Source organism: Octopus bimaculoides, chromosome 9 (genome assembly GCF_001194135.2).
Source record: "Octopus bimaculoides isolate UCB-OBI-ISO-001 chromosome 9, ASM119413v2, whole genome shotgun sequence".
Taxonomy (NCBI): domain Eukaryota; kingdom Metazoa; phylum Mollusca; class Cephalopoda; order Octopoda; family Octopodidae; genus Octopus; species Octopus bimaculoides.
In genome coordinates, this window is record NC_068989.1 from 90,813,926 (window position 1) to 90,832,834 (window position 18,909).

The 18,909-nt window shown below is 41.6% G+C and overlaps 1 protein-coding gene across 10 annotated transcripts in view; it reads left to right on the forward strand.

The window, feature by feature from the left end:
* Window positions 1-18,909, forward strand: part of LOC106868309 (A-kinase anchor protein 9) — a 351,276-nt gene that overhangs the window by 307,703 nt on the left and 24,664 nt on the right. For 9 of the 10 annotated variants that reach the window (XM_052970883.1, XM_052970887.1, XM_052970888.1 and 6 more), the window contains 11 exons: window positions 472-939; window positions 2,248-2,427; window positions 3,210-3,401; window positions 4,640-5,605; window positions 6,362-6,707; window positions 7,861-8,036; window positions 8,902-9,120; window positions 9,631-9,804; window positions 11,784-11,979; window positions 12,761-12,983; window positions 16,437-16,457. In XM_052970883.1, the coding sequence (XP_052826843.1) occupies window positions 472-939; window positions 2,248-2,427; window positions 3,210-3,401; window positions 4,640-5,605; window positions 6,362-6,707; window positions 7,861-8,036; window positions 8,902-9,120; window positions 9,631-9,804; window positions 11,784-11,979; window positions 12,761-12,983; window positions 16,437-16,457 (3,161 nt within the window). The remainder of the gene's footprint in view (window positions 1-471; window positions 940-2,247; window positions 2,428-3,209; window positions 3,402-4,639; window positions 5,606-6,361; window positions 6,708-7,860; window positions 8,037-8,901; window positions 9,121-9,630; window positions 9,805-11,783; window positions 11,980-12,760; window positions 12,984-16,436; window positions 16,458-18,909) is intronic. The other variant, XM_052970882.1, reaches the window with a different exon arrangement.

The window sequence follows — 18,909 nt, forward strand, 5'->3', positions numbered from 1 at the left end:
TTCGTGCGGGTGGCACATAAAAGCACCCACTACACTCTCTGAGTGGTTGGTGTTAGGAAGGGCATCCAGCTGTAGAAACTCTGCCAAATCAGATTGGAGCCTGGTGCAGCCATCTGGTTCGCCAGTCCTCAGTCAAATCGTCCAACCCATGCTAGCATGGAAAGCAGACGTTAAACAACGACGATGATGATGATGATGATGATGATGATGATGATGATGATGATGAACATCATAGTGTTCCACCATCATTGTGTCTGTCTGTGTGTCTGTTTCTCTGTTTGTTGATTGATCTGTTCATTAAAAAGAAAAACCTTTGTCTGTTTTATTTAATTACTAATTTCTTTGTTTCTTCTCTTTTTCTTTCTTTGACACCATTACCATCACCACCCACCACCACAACCACCAACAACAATGCTCTACCACTCACTACTACCAACATCACCACCACCACCACCACCACCACCACAACAGGGTAACCTTAAGGATGAAGTGTCCCAAGTGAGAAGTGAGTTGGAGAAGGAGAAGAAGTTAGTGGAGAGTAAGAGTGCCACTTTGCAGAACATGGAGCGTCGAGTGGAATCCTCGAACAAAGTGATTGGGCAGCTGCAGCAACGTGAAGACCACTGGCAGCTGAAGTACTCGCAGACAGAGCTGCAGTTGCGAGAGCGGGAAGAGCACTTGCATCAGCTGCAGAATGAGGTGATGGAGCGAGAGGAATCGGACGAGAAAGTGCGGCAGAGACTGAATGTCGCCGAGCAGCAGGTTGGGGTGCAACAACACAACATCCAGGCTCTGCAGTCACGGGTCAGCGACAGCGAGGCACGGTTGAAGGAGAGCCGTGAGACAATCTCTGAACTGAAGGACACTCTGGCCTCGTTGGAAGAGGAGAAGGAGCAGATGGCTGGACGAATGACCAGTAAGGACGCTCTGATAGCCAAGGTAAATATGAGTGTGTGTGTTTGAGGGAGAGCGGATGGGCATGTGTTTTGTAGGGGTCGGGAATTTTAAATGAAATGAATTTATTTTGTATCTGAGGAGGGTCATGATGCCAATAATTAACACACACACACACACTGATTCTATTTCACTTCTTTTATTATTATTACTTCATATACACACAACAGATTAGATTGTTGGAAAAAAATTCCTAACATCAGGGTACAATAAGTAACGTTAGATGCCAAGGACCTTCTTAAGTATCCTAGTTGTCCCCTAATAATACTGTTTTCTGGGGCTGCACTTAACTAGGTTTGATGCTTATTTCCTCTATCCATCTTTAGGGATAGTTCTTAATGCACCTATAACTACAGGGATACATTTTACCCACACTTTCCACAGGCTCTCTATATCTCCGTGACATGGCTGTGTGATTACGAAGCTGTTTGCAGCCATGTGGTTTTGGGTTCAGTCCTACTGCATAGCACCTTGGGCAAGTGTCTTTTAATATAGCTTTAGGCTGATCAAAGCCTTGTAAATGGATTTGGTAAACAGAAACTGTATAGAAGCCTGCTGTGTGTGTGTTTGTGTTTTCATCCACTTGGCGATCTGTGTTGATTTTTTTCTTAACAGCCCTGTATCTTAGGGGTTTCAGTAAAATAGGGCATCAGCCTTAGGGAAAAATAAACACTGGGGTTGATTTGTTCAGCTGAGCCCTTTCGAGACAGTGCTCCAGCATGGTCACAATGCAATGGCTGAAACAAATAACAAATGACAGTATAGGCGCAGGAGTGGCTGTGTGGTAAGTAGCTTGCTTACCAACCGCATGGTTCCGGGTTCATTCCCACTGTGTGGCACCTTGGGCAAGTGTTTTCTACTATAGCCTCGGGCTGACCAAAGCCTTGTGAGTGGATTTGGTAGACGGAAACTGAAAGAAGCCCATCGTATATATGTGTGTGTCTCTGTTTGTCTCCCCAACATCGCTTGACAACCGATGCTGGTGTCTTTGTGTCCCCGTAACTTAGTAGTTCAGCAAAAGAGACCGATAGAATAAGTACTAGGCTTCCAAAGAATAAGTCCTGGGGTCAATTTGCTCAACTAGAGGTGGTGCTCCAGCATGGCTGCAGTCAAATGACTGAAACAAGTAAAAGAGTAAAAGAGTATTTGTTTCTAGTTGTGTTATATTTTGGATTCCTCTCCTGCCATACATGCCCACCGCTTATAATGTTGTGTACTTGCATCCAATCCGTAGCTGTCCTTTCAGTATTTCTCTGTTTAATCTCTAATAATCTCTGTTTTGATGGTTTCCAGCTTCAGGAACAGCTTCATCATCTGGAGAAGAAGTCCCATGACCAGGCTGTGGAGATCAGCCAGCGCGAGAAGAGCTACATGACCCTGGTGAAGATGCATCAGGAGAAGGATGAACTTATCAGTATCGAGGAGGGACGCACCCTTGTGCTTCGGGCTGAGGTGGACGACTTGCAGAATGAGGTATGCACTTTACATCTTCACCACACAGCCATCATCATCATCACCTTCACACAACCGTCATCATCTTCACACAACCGTCATCATCATCATCTTCACACTACCATCACCATCATCTTTTCTATCATCCTCACTACTACCACCACAACCATCTCCATGATGATGATTATTATTATTATCATTGCCATTGTTACTTCTGTCATTAAGGTGGCGAGCTGGCAGAATCGTTAGCATGCTGGGCAAAATGCTTAGCAACATTTCATCCATGTTTATGTACTGAGTTCAAATTCCACCAAGGTTGACTTTGCTTTTCATCATAAGGGCTTGATAAGATAAGTACCTGTTGAGCACTGGAGTTCATGTAAAAAGCCACACCCACTCAATACAACTCTCACCCCTCTCAGTTGAGGGTCTTTTTTTTTTATGGTTTTGCAAGGCATTTGGTGACCCTGTAGGGTTGTCGGTGTCACATAAAAGGCCCCCAGTACTCTCTGTGAAGTGGTTGGCATTAAGAAGAGCAACCAGATATAGAAACTATGCCAAAGCAATCAATTGGAGCCAGGTGTGGTTCTCTGGCTTGTCAGCTCCTTTGTCAAACTGTCCAACCCATGCCAGCATGGAAAACAGATGTACAATGGTACCAGTCATATGCTGAGGATGGAGTCTAAAGAGATATCCATCTGGCTTCTGTGCTGATAGCAGAAGTCACAAAAACGTTCTTGAAATTGCTCCAAAATATTGATTGGAAACCAAATCTCTTTCTCTCTCTGTCTCTACTTTCGCAGCTCCTTCTGAGGGAAGAAGAACAGAGTAAGGTCCAAGCTGAGCTGGACGAGTGCAAAATCCGTCTGGACAACCTCAACAAGTCTGTAGTGGACAACAAAGTGACAGCTAGCAATTCTGTAGACGCCAGCAGCAGCCCCAGACGGTCATCGTCGGAATGTGAAGAAGAGGACGATAAAGCCACAGTATCCAAGGTAAGTCATGCGCCTTTCTGTTTTTAGATTCTAAGGTAGACTTAGACATTGCTTCAATTAAATTGTTGTTGTTGTCAATGGTTGTCGTGGTGCTAACTTATGATCAAAGGGGTTCCAACTGTGGCCATCTCACCTCTTATTTGTCTGAAACAAGATCTGTCTCTCTCCATTTTCCAGATGGTTGGATGTGACTTAGCACATTGAGGGACCATGTTAAGACCGTGGTTGACCCAACAGTATTAGTGGTGGTGGTAGTAATAGCAGTGGTAATAGTGTGAGGGTGTGTGTCTTAGTGTTTACTGTATTCAGCTCATGATTGTAAGGTTGTCAGTTCAATACCTGACAGCATCATATGTTCTTGAGCAAGACACTTAATTTCACATCCCTCCAGTCCACTAAGCTGGAAAAATGAGAAGTACCTGTAATTCAAAAGGCCCAGCCTATTCTCATTCTGTGTCATGCTGAATCTCCCTGAGAACTACATTAAGGGTAGCTGTATCTGTGGAGCACTCAGCCACTTGCACTTGGAACATTCGTCTTCATAACTGAGTGCCATTTAGTGACAGTAGTAGGGTTTTGGTTGCTATTTCTTGCAGGTGAACTCATCACATTGAAGTTCCCTCATTAGTTAGCCATTTGAATGGCTGTTAGCTCTGTTATATTACAAATGGATTCTCTCTCTCTTGCTTGTCTCTGACTGTCTATCTCTTTCTCTCTCTGTCTGTCTATCTCTGTCTTTCTCTCTGTCTGTCTCTGTCTTTCTCTCTGTCTGTCTCTGTCTCTCTCTCTTTCTCTCTCTGCCTGTCTCTTTGTCTTTCTCTCTCTGCCTGTCTGTCTCTCTCTCTCTGGTGTGTTTAACCCTTTTGTTACCATATTTCTGTACTTATTCTATCGGTCTCTTTTGCCGAACCGCTAAGTTACGGGGATGTAAACGCACCAGCATCCGTTGTCAAGCGATGTTGGGGGGTCAAATACAGACACACAAACACACACACACACATATATGTATACAAATACATATATACGACAGGCTTCTTTCAGTTTCCATCTACCAAATCCACTCACAAGGCTTTGGTCGGCCTGAGGCTATAGTAGAAGACACTTGCCCATGGTGCCATGCAGTGGGAGTGAACCCGGAACCTTGTGGCTGGTAAGCAAGCTACTTACCACATAGCCACTCCTACGCCTATTTTTATTTAAAAAAACCTTTTTCTTTTCTTTTCCTTTTTCTTAACCAGTTGCAGTCAGATCTCGAAACTTCCCAGCGTGTGACTGAAGAAAAGTCTAAAGAAATCGAGAACCTACAGACAGAACTGCAGGAACGAAACACACAGCTTAGTCAATTACGCCTGTCTGTTGACATAGAGAGGAAGAAATCCGACCAGTTGCAGAGCAAATGCGAGCAGCTGCAAACGGAGTTGCAAGAGGCGTGGGAGATGAAGTTGGTGAATGATAATCACATTGACGATTTGAAGAAGAAGCTGTTTAAATTGGAGTCTGAAGAGCTGAAACCTAGCAACCTTCAGTCTCTGGAAGACACGCAGGTGATCCAATCAAAGTTCACGGACCTGTGGCAGGAAATCCAGAAGAGAGAGAGCGATGTGGAGCGTCTGGAGATGGAGCTGGTTGAGGCTAATGTAAAGGTGCGCTCGCAGGAGGCTGAGATGCAGGACTCGAGCTTGCAGACTGCAGAAGATGGTGGCCAGCTTTCCGAGCAAATCAACATTCTGCTCGGAAAGCTGGAAGCATCACAAGTTGACATTGAGTCGAAGGAGGCAAAGATTGTGAGTTACGAGAATGAACTGCAAATAAAGGACAGCATGCTGCAACAGCTGCAGCAGCAGCTTGAGAAGTCGGCATCGTCATATCACAGCTCGAAACAGGAGTACCACACATTGCTCGGTGAAGAGCAGATTGAAGCCACAAAGGCCGAGGGCCGAATTGTGGTGCTTCGCAGTGAGGTGGACGACCTTCAGAAACAGCTGGTCAGTAAAGAGACGGAACTGCAGACCGTCCGAGATCACCTGATGGACACACAAATCCAGCTGGTTAATAGGGCTCAGGAGATGACTCGTATATGCCAACATCACAATTCCTTTGATGAGGATCAGACAGACAGTTCAAGTAGTAAAGCTGTGCATCAAGAGAAACCTCTGTCTGAGGATACAATCAAAAGTACTGAAACAGTCAATATGAAACCTCAGGTAAGAGACTCGTTTGCTTATATTTTCAGTTATGTTATTGTTGTAGATTGGGGGAGAGAAACTGGTGTTCTGATGCATCAAATATCAAGAGAGTAACCATCTTTGGTGTTTAATGTTGTGAAAGTAGGGATCAGGAGGTGACCTTCATGGTGAGCCTCTCTGCATTTAGGGTACTGAGGCTGTGTGCTGCTATTGAATGTGATCTGTGATACACCTGATGTCACAAAGCACAGGCATGGCTGTGTTGTTAAGGAACTAGTGTTGCTACGTCATAGTTTTAAGTTCAGTTCCATTGAATGGCATCTTGGGCAGCTGTCTTCCACTTAACCTTGGAACAACCTAATGGCCTGTGGCATTGAGTAAGTTGTGTGACATTGAGTGTGGCCTGTGACATTGAGTAAGTTGTTTGACATTGAGATTGTTCTGTCATTGACGGTGTGACGTTAAGAGTGTTCTGTCATTGACGGTGTGACATTGAGAGTGTTTTGTCATTGACGGTGTGATATTGAGAGTGTTTTGTCATTGACGGTATGACATCGAGTATAGATTGACATTGAGTGTAGGTTGTGATATTGAACTAGTCACTAAAGGTGATCTATGCTATTGAACAGGGACTTATACTGAGTGTAGGTCATGCAATTGAGTGTAGGTTTTGGCATTTAAAGTACAGCATCTTCACCAACATTTGTTCATTATCTCAGGTTTACCATTAAAAAACCTTCCATTTTTTTTTCCTTTTTCACTAAATTCTTGCAGCTACCAGAAACTCTTGTCCACCGTCTTGAGTCAGAACTGGAGAAAACCAGATCCTTGCTTCAGCTACGCATAGGGCAGCTGGAGGAAAAGAATCTGGACACGAGTGGTACATCGGCAGATGAAAGTAGCACCATCACACAGGAGAGGGTCATCGGTCACATCAAACAGGTATACAATGAGCTGCTATCGATGCGTACCATTCTGGAGCAACTGTGCCACGACAAAGCAGCCCAGCAGATTGGAATATTGGAAAAAATGTCTGACAACCAACAGACAAGAGTACGATCTGATGAAATGCTACAAGAACTGTCGTCATCATCACTCATGAGCCAAACAGACAGAAGAGGTGAGGATTGTCTTTGTTTCTTGTTTTTATTTTATTTTATTTTATTTACTATCAAATTTATCCATATTTTTGCTTATTTCCCCAGCTCTGCATTTTTCTCCCTAGTATGGTGGTTATTATCTGAAAACCCATGTTTTTGTTGATATTATTTAAAAGCAAACAAAAATGTTGGTGATAAATGGTCCTCACAGGTGCAGGCCATGGGGGTGTGGTAAGAAGTTTGCTCCCCAACCACATGATTCTGGGTTCAATGCCACTACATATCACCTTGGGCAAGTGACTTATATTATGGCGTTGGACCGACCAAAGCCTTGTTCGTGGATCTGGTTGATGGAAACTGAAAAGAAGCATGTTGTATGTGTGTGTGTGTGTGTGTGTGTGTATGTGCAGCCACCCTCTTGACCCACGACATCACTACGTCCCCAGGCACTTGGTGTAGGCCTCCGTGTGTAGGCCTCCGTGTGGGAAGATGAATGGAAGCATATTGTCACCATCACTAGTGATCACTTCAAACACCATGATCTACCTTCGTAACCACCATTAGACTCCTCCAACTCTTTCTGAATCTTCTGTACTGTCCTCAGATTGACACACAAACACTTTGAAAAATTCGTATTAGAGTTTCCAGTGCAAATGCCAAGCAGTACAGCAAGTTGTTTCGAAATTTCTGGCAGAGTGAATTGCATCATGGTGCTGTTTTTCTCACTGATGGTGCCCAACTGACCCTACTATACTCTGTAATCTACAAAATCAAAAACAAACAATGTACATGCATGAAATTAAAAATATATAATGGTGACAATTTACCCATCACACACTGTAGATAGATAGATATATGTGTATGTTTGTGTGCATGTGTGTGTGTGTTTGTGTGTGCATGTGTTTGTGTGTGTGTGTGCATTCATATATACACATTTACACAGAGACATACAGAAGATGTTATGTATTTGTTCCTATAGTTCCATATATACCACACACTTCCATAATCATTTCCGTGCTACTGTATACATTCATATCTACCGTTAACTCTCTCTCTCTGTATGCACACACACACACACACACACACACACACACACACACACACACACACACACACACACACACCAGTAACCAATAGATATATATAATCTTTACATGTTCACTTGTGTTACAGCTTCTGGATTTGGTGCCACCAATGTGGTTTGGGGTGCTACCTCTGTAGAATCTCCTGAGTTTCGTACAGTCGTGCCAAATGAACGTCTTCAGAAGCTAGAAACAACAACGAAACAAACAAACATTGAAGCGACCCTCTACGGTGCCAATGATGCACAGATTCAAGAACACCTAAAGGTAACAATTTATAGCTTTTTCACAAAGTCTTTTGATCTTCATATATATATGAAATAGAATAAGTACATGATTCCCCCGGCCCCCATAAAAAAAAAAAAAACACAGGGTTTTCAATTAAAACACCTTTGAGGTGGTGCTCCAGCATGAACTGAATTAGCAAAAGATAATCTTCATGATACAGATTTCTTTTGAGGACCACAGATTTAAAGGAAGAGTCATCATCATTATCATCATTGTTTCACATCCATTTTCCATGCTGGCATGGGTTGGATGGTTTGACTAAAGACTGGCCAGTCAGGAGACTGCACCAGGCTCTAGTCTAATCTGGCAAGGTTTCTACAGCTGGATACCCTTTCTAATGCCAACCAGTCCAAGAGTGCAGTGGGTGCTTTTTATGTGTCACCGGTATGGGGAGCCAGTCAGGCGGCACTGGCACTGACCCACACTTGAATAGTGCTTTCTACGTGCCACCAGCATGGGTGCTAGTCAGGCGGCACTGGCACCATCCACATCTATAATTTCCATTTTGATTTGCTTTTGATTTTGGTTTTTTGATGTTACTTGACTCAACATGTCTTCTCAAGCACAGCTCATCAGTTATAGCAAACCGTTTTCTATTCCTGTTTGACTTGTATTTCTTTCATTGGCCCTCACATCCCTACACAAGGACAAAATACATAGTTTAGCTTGTTAAGATTTGAACTTGATGCATATAAAGAGACATAGCGAGATCTTATATATGCAAGCTGTTTTCTCTGATTTTTTTCCACCATTTATGCTGTTCTGCAATAACAGCCAAACTAATACATATATTGTTTTCAAAGCCTAATTCTTTCTTTTTGTTTTTTCCTTTGTATTCTTGAAGGTGTTATTAAGCCGTATTCAGAAAGAGGGTATTCAAACACTGACGCTGTCTGAACTACAATTCATTCGATACCACACCACACCAAAACCTACTGCTAGAAACATTGACATTGAGGCTCTGCGTACAGCCTGGGAGAAAGAACGACAGACACTGCTGTCTGCCATTCAGGCCCTCAAAGAACTTTTGGCCCAAGAACAGCAACTAGCAACACCTGATTGGGTGAGTTTCTCTTTTACTCTTGACTCTTTACTCTTTTACTCTTTACTCTTTTACTCTTTACTCTTTTACTCTTTACTCTTTTACTCTTTACTCTTTTACTTGTTTCAGTCATTTGACTGTGGCCATGCTGGAGCACTGCCTTTAGTCGAGCAAATCGACCCCAGGACTTATTCTTTGTAAGCCTAGTACTTATTCTATTGGACTGTTTTGCCGAACCGCTAAGTTAGAGAGACGTAAACACACCACCATCGGTTGTCAAGCGATGTTGGGGGGACAAACACAGACACACAAACATATACACATGCATACATATACATATATATATATATATATGAAAAAATCTGCCTCTGTAAATTCCATCTAATCCATACAGGCAAGGAAAAGCGGATGTTAAATGATGATGATGATGCAATTCTCTAGAATTCCTTTTTTGCAAATTCCTAATATTGTTACAATTTCCATCTCATGTTTCTTTCTTTTTTTTTTTTTTTTCTATCTGTGTGCTTTCAGGAATTGAGTTCGACCAATGTTGACTGGCGCAGGGAATTGTTGCACACCCTTAGCCATGTGTTCATGCGAGAGCGAGACGTGTTGCTGTCTGAGCTGAGGAGTTACGTCCTTATCAACAGCGATGGGACTGATCTATCGGCCGTGCAGAGACTTGAGCAGAAGATCATTGAACAGGTAAGCCATAAACTAGTGTCATTAAAAACCCCACCATCACCATCACCAACAACAACATCAATGAACCCTGCATGTATGACAATGAGACTCATTTACAATCCCTAGAAAAGGGATCACACAAATTATTCTTAGCTCGTCCATCGTTGTCGACAATGACCAAGGACATCACATGGGAGATAAAGACAAGACTTGGTGTGTCTGTGTGTGACCAATCAGTCGGATGTGTGTTTGGAAGTCTCTACATCAGGTTGGGCACTGGTGGTCTGTTGGGATCGAAGGATTTGGCCCTGGACTTGCATAGTTTACGTTTCTTTTGTGCCCCAGCAATTCTGTTCCGTTTGTCGGAGGTGGAACCTCTGTTGGTGCAGCTTTGCCAGGCAGGATGGTCTTAGGCTTGCATTTCCCAGGTTTCATGGTTAATCTCAAATACACACACATACACACACACACGCACACGCATGTCTTCACAGTTTCACGCCATGACATCCACTCCCAAGGGTTTCGTTGGCACAGGACTATGACAGAAGACATTTACCCCCAGGTGGTGCACAGTGGGATGGAACCTGAGACCACATGTTAGGCAAGCAGGCTTCTCAACTACACAACCATACTTCCCTCAATAATTATGATACACAAAAATACAGGATGGTCATGGTTAGAATGCCTTTGATCTTAGGTGTCCTTTGTCAAGGTTGACTTAATGTTGGGGCTTAAACAATATGTAGAGTTGTGTGTGTACGGAGAGGGTGAGTCAAAAAGTAATGCCATTTTGTTTAGGACAGGTATAATTACCAACACAGGAACATGTATCATACATCAAAATGAAGCTGGTCCTCTGTGGATTGCATTCCTACTTCTCAACATAGTCACCGTTTCTCTCAATAGCAATGTTCCACCTTCAAATGAGAGCATGTATCCCTGCCCCGTAAAATTCTGTTGACTGTTCTTTGAGCCACTTCTTCACTACAGTTTTCACTTCCTCGTCACTGGAATAATGTTTGCGTCTCAAACCCTCTTTTGTGGCACCGAAGAGAAGATACTTTGAAGGCGCTAAATTATTCCAATGACGAGGAACTGAAAACTGTAGTGAAGAAGTGGCTCAAAGAACAGTTAATAGAATTTTACAGGGTAGGGATACATGCTCTCATTCGAAGATGGAACGTTGCTATTGAGAGAAACGGTAACTATGTTGAGGAGTAGGGATGTGATCCACAGAGGACCAGCTTCATTTTGATGTATGATACATGTTCCTGTGTTAGTATAAATATACCTGTCCTAAACAAAATGTCATTACTTTTTGACTCACCCTCGTACCTCCATATAACTTGAGGACATCTCTCTCTCCCCCTCTCTCTTTCCTCCACTATGGTAGCTGCCATGTATCTCCTCTTCAGCAAGACACCTGTTCCTGTCCCTCCATTGTACTTTGAACTTCTCATTGCTTTCCACAAAGCCATTCCCATCAGTGCAAAGCCTCCTTCAATAGTGGGATTTTTGTCTTACAAGTTATTTGGTGACTTCACTGGTGCAGGTGCCATGTAAAAAGCACCCAGTACACTTTGTGAAGTGGTTGGCATCCAGGACGGGCATCCAGCTGTAGAAACCATGCTAAAACAGACAGTGGAACCTGGAGCCATTCCTAGCCTTTCCAGTCTCTGTCAAACCATCCAACCCATGCCAGCATGGAAAATGGGAGTTCAATGTTGATGTTGATATAATGAACCTGTTTTTGAAAAGGAATCAATCATTAGCTTTGTACTTGATGATATATGAAAGATTCGTCTGCTGTTTGCATAACTTTGTGTTTGTATGTGTGTGTATGTATGTATCCATAAACACACCTGTGTGTGTGTGTGTGTGTGTGTGTGTGTGTGTGTGTGCATATTCATATACACAAGTGTGTGTGTGTATGTGTACCCATGTCCATAACCATACGCAAACAAAATTCTTAACTTGACCATGTACCTTATTCTCTGCAGGAATGCCAGCAGAAAGCTTCACTGGAGCAAGTGATATGTGCTGACCGTCAGTCTTTGGTGTCCGAAGTGAGAGACATGAAGGCTAAACTGGCCATCATGCAACTGCAACACCATGACGACAAGGAGCAACTGACCGACAAACTGCAAGAACTGGAGAGACAACGATGCAAACGGGAAGATCAGCTGCAAAGACACAGTAAGTAATTACACAATGCACACCAGCGGTTCTTAACCGCGGCTCCCAGGGCCTCATGCAACCCTCAAGCATCCTTCTGGTGGCCCTCAATGGTTTTTCCCTCTATAAATATTACAAATTTTTCTTCAATTGACTTGTGTTTTACATCCTTTGGTGCCCATCCCTAAAAAAAATCCAGGTTTTAGATCTGACCCAGAAATTAAAAAAGTTGAAAACCACTGGGGGATATATTCTGTTTGAGACATCGATGGGGGTTGTGGCCTTGGTGGTGGTGGCTGTGGTCGTTTCGATTGTGATTGTTGTAGTGGTTGTAGTTACAGGGGTCGCAGTGGTAATGGTGGGGGTTGTGGTCATTAGGTTTGTGGTGGTTGTTGTTGTTGGGGGTGGTTGTTGTAATGGTGATCATCATAGTACTGGTGGTGGTGGTGGTGGTGCTGGTGGTTTAGTAGTGATGGTGATAGTAGTGATCATAAATGCTGTGATAGTGATGGTTATTGTAGTAGTGGCTGTAGTGATGGTAGTGTGGTGGTGGTGGTGGCTGTGGTGGTTGTTTTCTCTCTCTCTGTCTTTCTCTCGCTTTATCTCTCCATCCTGCTACCTTTCAATCCATTTATCTCTACGACTCACTCCCCCCTCTCCCTCACACATGTTCACACTCTGTCTCTTTCATACACACACACACACACACACTGTATCTCTCTTTCTCTCTCACACATCCTCCCACACTTTCTGTGTGTCTATCTTTCTCTCTCTCTCACTCTCTCCCTCTCTGTCATTTCAGTTAAATTGCTGGAATATCGCCTGGAGCAGTCCCGTGTCATCCAGGATGACCTGCACTCTTCCATTGAAATGGAGAGGAAGCGCACGTCGGAGCTGGCTAGTGAGCTGACCAAATCGAAGGCCCATGCGATGGACTTAAACGGGGAGGTGACCAACCTGCAGGTGAACATAGCCAAAGTGAAAGATGCCTTTGAACAGGAGCACAGCCGCTACCTCTCCCTCATGTAAGTATCCCAGAGTTCAACAGTCCCCTCATCTCACTCATCACATCACAGTTAGAACTACTAATGTTAACAGTAGTTGTGGGTTGATGTTAAAATATAATTACTTATGTGGTGGTAGGGGGTGGGATGAGAACATGCCCCCTACTTGTCCCCTGTTTGTTTCTTAATTTTTTAAGTGGCTATAGTAAGGCACCTGTTTCTGTCCCTCGGTCGTACTTTAACCTCTCATCACCCGGATCGAAGCCACTTCTCTCGATACTACCCCCTCATTGGTTGTGGGGATCTTCTCATGCAAGTTACTTAGTAACCCCACCGGTGCCAATGCCCCCAACACACTGTAAAGTGGTTGGCATTTGGAAAGACTAAAAAAACCTGCCAAGCAGACAATAGAGTTTGGCACAGTCCTCTGGCTTGGCAGTTGCTGTTGGGCCATCTGAACCATGCCAGCTTGGAAAAACGTACATTAAATGGTGATGATGATGATAGCAGGAGGATAAAGTGCCAAGTATCAAATGCCACCTTGCAAGTGACATTTTCAGTTAAATTGCACAAGAAGGATGAATTCTATATTGCAATTTTGGTATCATAAATACAGTTAAAACATCTGGGGTTCACCGTCTTGTGAGATTAGGGGTCTGTCTACATTGGTAAGTCCTCTCTGAGGCACAGGTCTTGAAAAGGTATTTCATGGAAGACCGGCAGTTGTATGTGCATCCATGTTATCCTTGGGAAAGGTAAGGATTGATGCAATTTGACACTAACGTGGGAAAAACACAGATGAATGATGATGACTATTTATAACTTAATGAATCTCTTCTCTCCCAATTAATTATTTACCCTTGATAATTTTTCTTGACTCTTCTCAACCCGGAGCTGTGTTTTCTGCTTTTCTCCAGCTGGGTCCTTATACTTTCAGCTCTGCTTTAACCCGTTCGTTACCAACCCAGCTGAAACCAGCTCTGGCTCTGAGTACAAATGTCTTGTTTTCATAAGTTTTGAATTAAAATCTTCCGCCAAACCTTAATCACGATTTATGTCCCTAACACCAGCTTAATGATAACTAAGTTATTTTACTAAATTCTTTGCTATATTTAAAATTAATTGAAAGAAACCCAGAGCATCTCAACAGAAATACGGTAACGAAAGGGTTAATGTCTTGCCTCTAACTATTTTTAATTTCTCTTCTCTTCCGCCTCTGTTGAGGTTTTCCATGTCAGGGTCTGATGTACAAGGCAAGATGTTGGGTTTCCTTAAGGTTCCTGGTATTTCTCCCCTCCCTCCCACCACTATTTCTACCACAGCTGTCAGAATCATTAGCATGTTGGTCAGAATTCTTAATGGCATTTCTTCTGACTTTATGTTCTAAATCCAAATTCCGCCGAGGTCGATTTTGCCTTTCACCATTTCGAGGGTGATAAACTAAGTACCAGTTACGCACTGAGGTCAATTTAATCGACTATCCCCCTCCCCCAAATTTCAAGCCTTGTGCCTATAGTAGAAAAGGTTATTTTACGTCCATTTTTCCATGCTGGCATGAGCTTGATGGGTCTTGTATGGCAGTATTTTACAGTTAGAGGCCCATCCTGTCGTGACATGCAGAAATGTGGTGTACGTTTCCTAGAACCAAGACAAACGGAGCATTTGAAATTAAAAATTCTTTTTTGACAATATCATTTGCTCTTTATGATTTTGTATACACATATAAGTATGTATGTATGTATGCATGTGTGTATATATTATGATTTTGCATAGATGTAGCAATACTAATGAGCAGTTGGTCAAACTCAGTACACTTATTCTTTAGAGAAAAGTGTTCGGTGAGTACAGAGTGCAATATCAATGAATGAATGACAAAAGAATAGGAGTTGAATAATCAACTTTATTAGCTTACAGCTGTTTCTGCTATAAGGAGTAGTGCAGTTTGTGGACTCATTTCAGAGGCTTCGAGAAAGCTATAAGACATTGCACAAGTACTCACCTCTGAGTTCTCTTACTTCTAATAGCTGAAACAGCTGTAAGCTAATGAAAGTGATTATATAATTCCTGTTATTTTGTCATTGATTCATGAACATATATAAAATACACACATTTATATGTGATGCCTGTAATATATATATATATATATATATATCTCTCTCTCTATCTATCTATCTATCTATCTATCTATCTATCTAACTAGCTAGCTATCAACATATCTATCTATCTATCTATCTATCTATACACACACACACCTGTATATAATGCCTGTAGTATGTATTATACCCCTACATTAAATTACATAAGGTAGTGGTGGACAGCATCTTTCATCTGGTCCTTGGATGCTGTCAGCAGATTCTACTTTACAGCAAGCATTTGGGTCAGGTGTCCAGTCTGAGAAAAAAAGACACAGAATAACCATGTGGCATTGACTTTCTTCATCTAATTATTAGAAAAAGAACAAACAAGCAAAAAAAAAAAACCTATGAAAAAACTATCCAACAAAGCATGGATGCCTTGTTAGAACACTGAAGTTGCATAATTAGTCTTGGGAGATCATCTCATCTTGACATTTGGTGCATAAAAGCACACACATATGAGGGTGAGTCAAAAAGTAATGCCATTTTGTTTAGGACAGGTATAATTACCAACATAGGAACATGTATCATACATGAAAATGAAGCATATTATGAGTTTATTGTTTTTCCTTTTGGCAAGAAATCGACCAGAATGACACTTTGAACATCCTAAAAGACAGTTGCCATGATTTTTCCAGCTGACTTTTGTATCTTGAACATTTTTGGTGGTAGTGACATAGAGTGGCACCATTCCATTGACTGCCTCTTTGATTCCGGTTCATAATGATGAACCTATGTTTCATCACCTGTTACGAGCCTTCGAAAAAAGGTGTCTCTTTGACTTTGTAGTGAAGAAGTGGCTCAAAGAACAGTCAACAGAATTTTACGGGACAGGGATACATGCTCTCATTCGAAGGCGGAACATTGCTATTGAGAGAAACGGTGACTATGTTGAGAAGTAGGGATGTGATCCACAGAGGACCAGCTTCATTTTGATGTATGATACATGTTCCTCTGTTGGTAATTATACCTGTCCTAAACAAAATGGCATTGCTTTTTGACTCACCCTCGTAGATCGTAGCTGAAGAGAATTGCCTACTATGAGCACTGGAATTCTTGTATCTCCTGATTTCATTCTACTGCAAATCATCAGTGCATGCCAGTCAGTATGAACTCCTACATGAGAGGATCTCTCTAGACTAATAACACAGTATTTGGTGCTCTCCCAAGGCATCCGTGTTAAGTTGGATATAAAGAGATTATCTTTTGGTACTAATACTGCTTCCATTTACTAATAATTAACAAAACGAATTGTTTGTGTGCAATACACCCAGTGGAGTGGTGTGTTTCTTGTAAATTCTACTGTCACTATGTTTGTGTCTGACTTATCTCTCTGCAGGTGTTTGTGGGAGGAAATGCTGTAAGTTCAAATCCACACTAGCCTCAGTCACTTTTTCTTTTGATTAGTTATTTTTTTTTTTTGCTGTTTTATATTTGAAAGGACTTCTCTCCTTATGTCTCCCTCTCCCTCTCTTTCACTTGGTCTATCATTCCCTCTGTTTCATTTGATCTCTCTCTCTCCCTCTCTCACTTGGTCTCTCTCTCTCCCTCTCTATTCTTCTTTCTCCTTCACTGCCTTTATTTTTTCTTTAATCCTCTTTCTTTAATCTCACATTCTCTCACCCTGTTGTCTCTCCCCTTCTCTCTCTTTCAATCTTTTCTCTCTCTACTTCTCCCTCACTCTCACTGTCTCCCCCTCCCTGTCTTCCCTTCTCCATGCTCTCCCTTCTCCCTGCTCTCCCTCTTCCCTGTTCTCCCTGCTCTCCTTTCTCCTTGTTCTCCTACCTCCCTCTCTATCTCTCTGTCTTGTGTGATTGTCTTCCACCCCCACCCTCTCCTTGTGTGTCTGTGGCTTTGGCAATTTCTTCATGCAGCAGCATTAGAAATTAGGAAGGCGGCAAGTTGGCAGAATCGTTAGTGCACCAGACAAATGGCTTAGCTGCATTCCTTCTGGCTTTGCACTCTGATACAATTCTATATTTCTGAGATGAAGAATTTCTCTATTTTAGTATTTCTATGTATTAGTCAGAGTGGTGAATCTCAAGACACCCGAAGAAGGCTGGAATGAACACTGTTGAAAAGTATTGCAAGCATCAATCAAGATGGCTAGGCAGCGAGCTGGCAGAAACATTAGCATGTCGGGTGAAATACTTCGCGGTATTTCGTCTGTCTTTATGTTCTGAGTTCAAATTCCACTGAGGTCAGCTTTGCTTTTCATCCTTTTGGGGTCGATAAATTAAGTACCAGTGAAACACTGGGGTCGATGTAATTGATTAGTTCCTGCCCCCAAAATTTCAGGTCCTGTGCCTTCAGTAGAAAGGATTATTATTATTATTATTATTTTTATTATTATTATTATTATTATTTTTATTATTATTATTATTATTATTATTATTATTATTATTATTATTATTATTATTTTTATTATTATTATTATTATTATTATTATTATTATTATTATATAAGACAGCAAGCTGGCAGAGTTGTTAACATGCTGGGCAAAATGCTTAGCTGCATTTAGTATGTCTTTATGTTTTGAGTTCAAATACCCCCAGAAATTGCTGGCCTCGTGCCAAAATTTGAAATCATCCTTATTGTTGGTCGTGGTGGTGGTGTTGGTAAGCTGGCAGACTCTTTATTATGCCGGACAAGATGCTTAGAGGCATTTCTTCCGTCTTTACATTTTGAGATCAAATTTGACCTCGGTTGGCTTTGCCTTTCAACCTTTTGAGGGGCAATAAAACAAGTACCAGTTATGCACTGGGGTCGATGTAATCAACTTAGTCTCTCCCCACAAATTTCAGGCCTTGTGCCTATACTAGAAAGAATTATTATTATTATTATTATTATTATTATTAAACATGCTTAGTGGTATTCACCTGTCTTTATGTTCTGAGTTCAAATTCCGTCGAGGTCAACGTTGCCCTTTATTCTTTCAAATTTGATGGAATAAGTACCAGTTGAGTACTGGGGTCAATGTAATGGACTCGTCCCCTCCCCCAAATATCAGGCCTTGTGCCTATACTAGAATTATTATTATTATTATTATTAAAGCAGGTGAATGGCAGAAATGAGTTTGGGACCAGTCGTTTTCTAGTATTTGGTTCCATCTCTCCATCTTTAAGGTTCAAATCCTACCCTTTAACAGTAATACGCTAAGGCTGATCGAATCACATGGCTTTATAGCATTCTACCAGACTTTGAACACATTGCTGCTACTGCTACTGCTACTACTACTACTGCTGCTGCTGCTGCTATTATTGCAATCAGAATTCACTTCACCAGCACTCACACCATTACCAGCTGGAGCATAAACAACACTGCTGCTGTTGCTGTTGCTACTGTTGTTGTCATCATTGCTACTGTAGCCTTTTTTTGCTGTTTTTTTAAAAAATATTTTATGTGTATATAAAAATAATTTTTTATATTTATAAACAAGCATTTTATGTGTATGTGTGTGTTTCTTTGAATATATATATGCATGTATGTGTGTATGTATATATATATATATATATGCACATATATATATATGTTTACATATATACACACACACACACACATATAAATATATATTTATGTATGTATGCATACATGCATACACATACGTATTCATTAGTCTGACAAAATTTTGTTGGACCACTCTCGGGCTTATCTTTGAGTTCTTTAATCTATGTGGCCAGATAGGGCTTCTTTTGAACTTACTTGTCACCTTCTGCAATATATATATATATATGTATGTATGCACCTGTGTACATGTATATGCAAGCATGTACATACGTATATATATATATATATATATATATATATATATA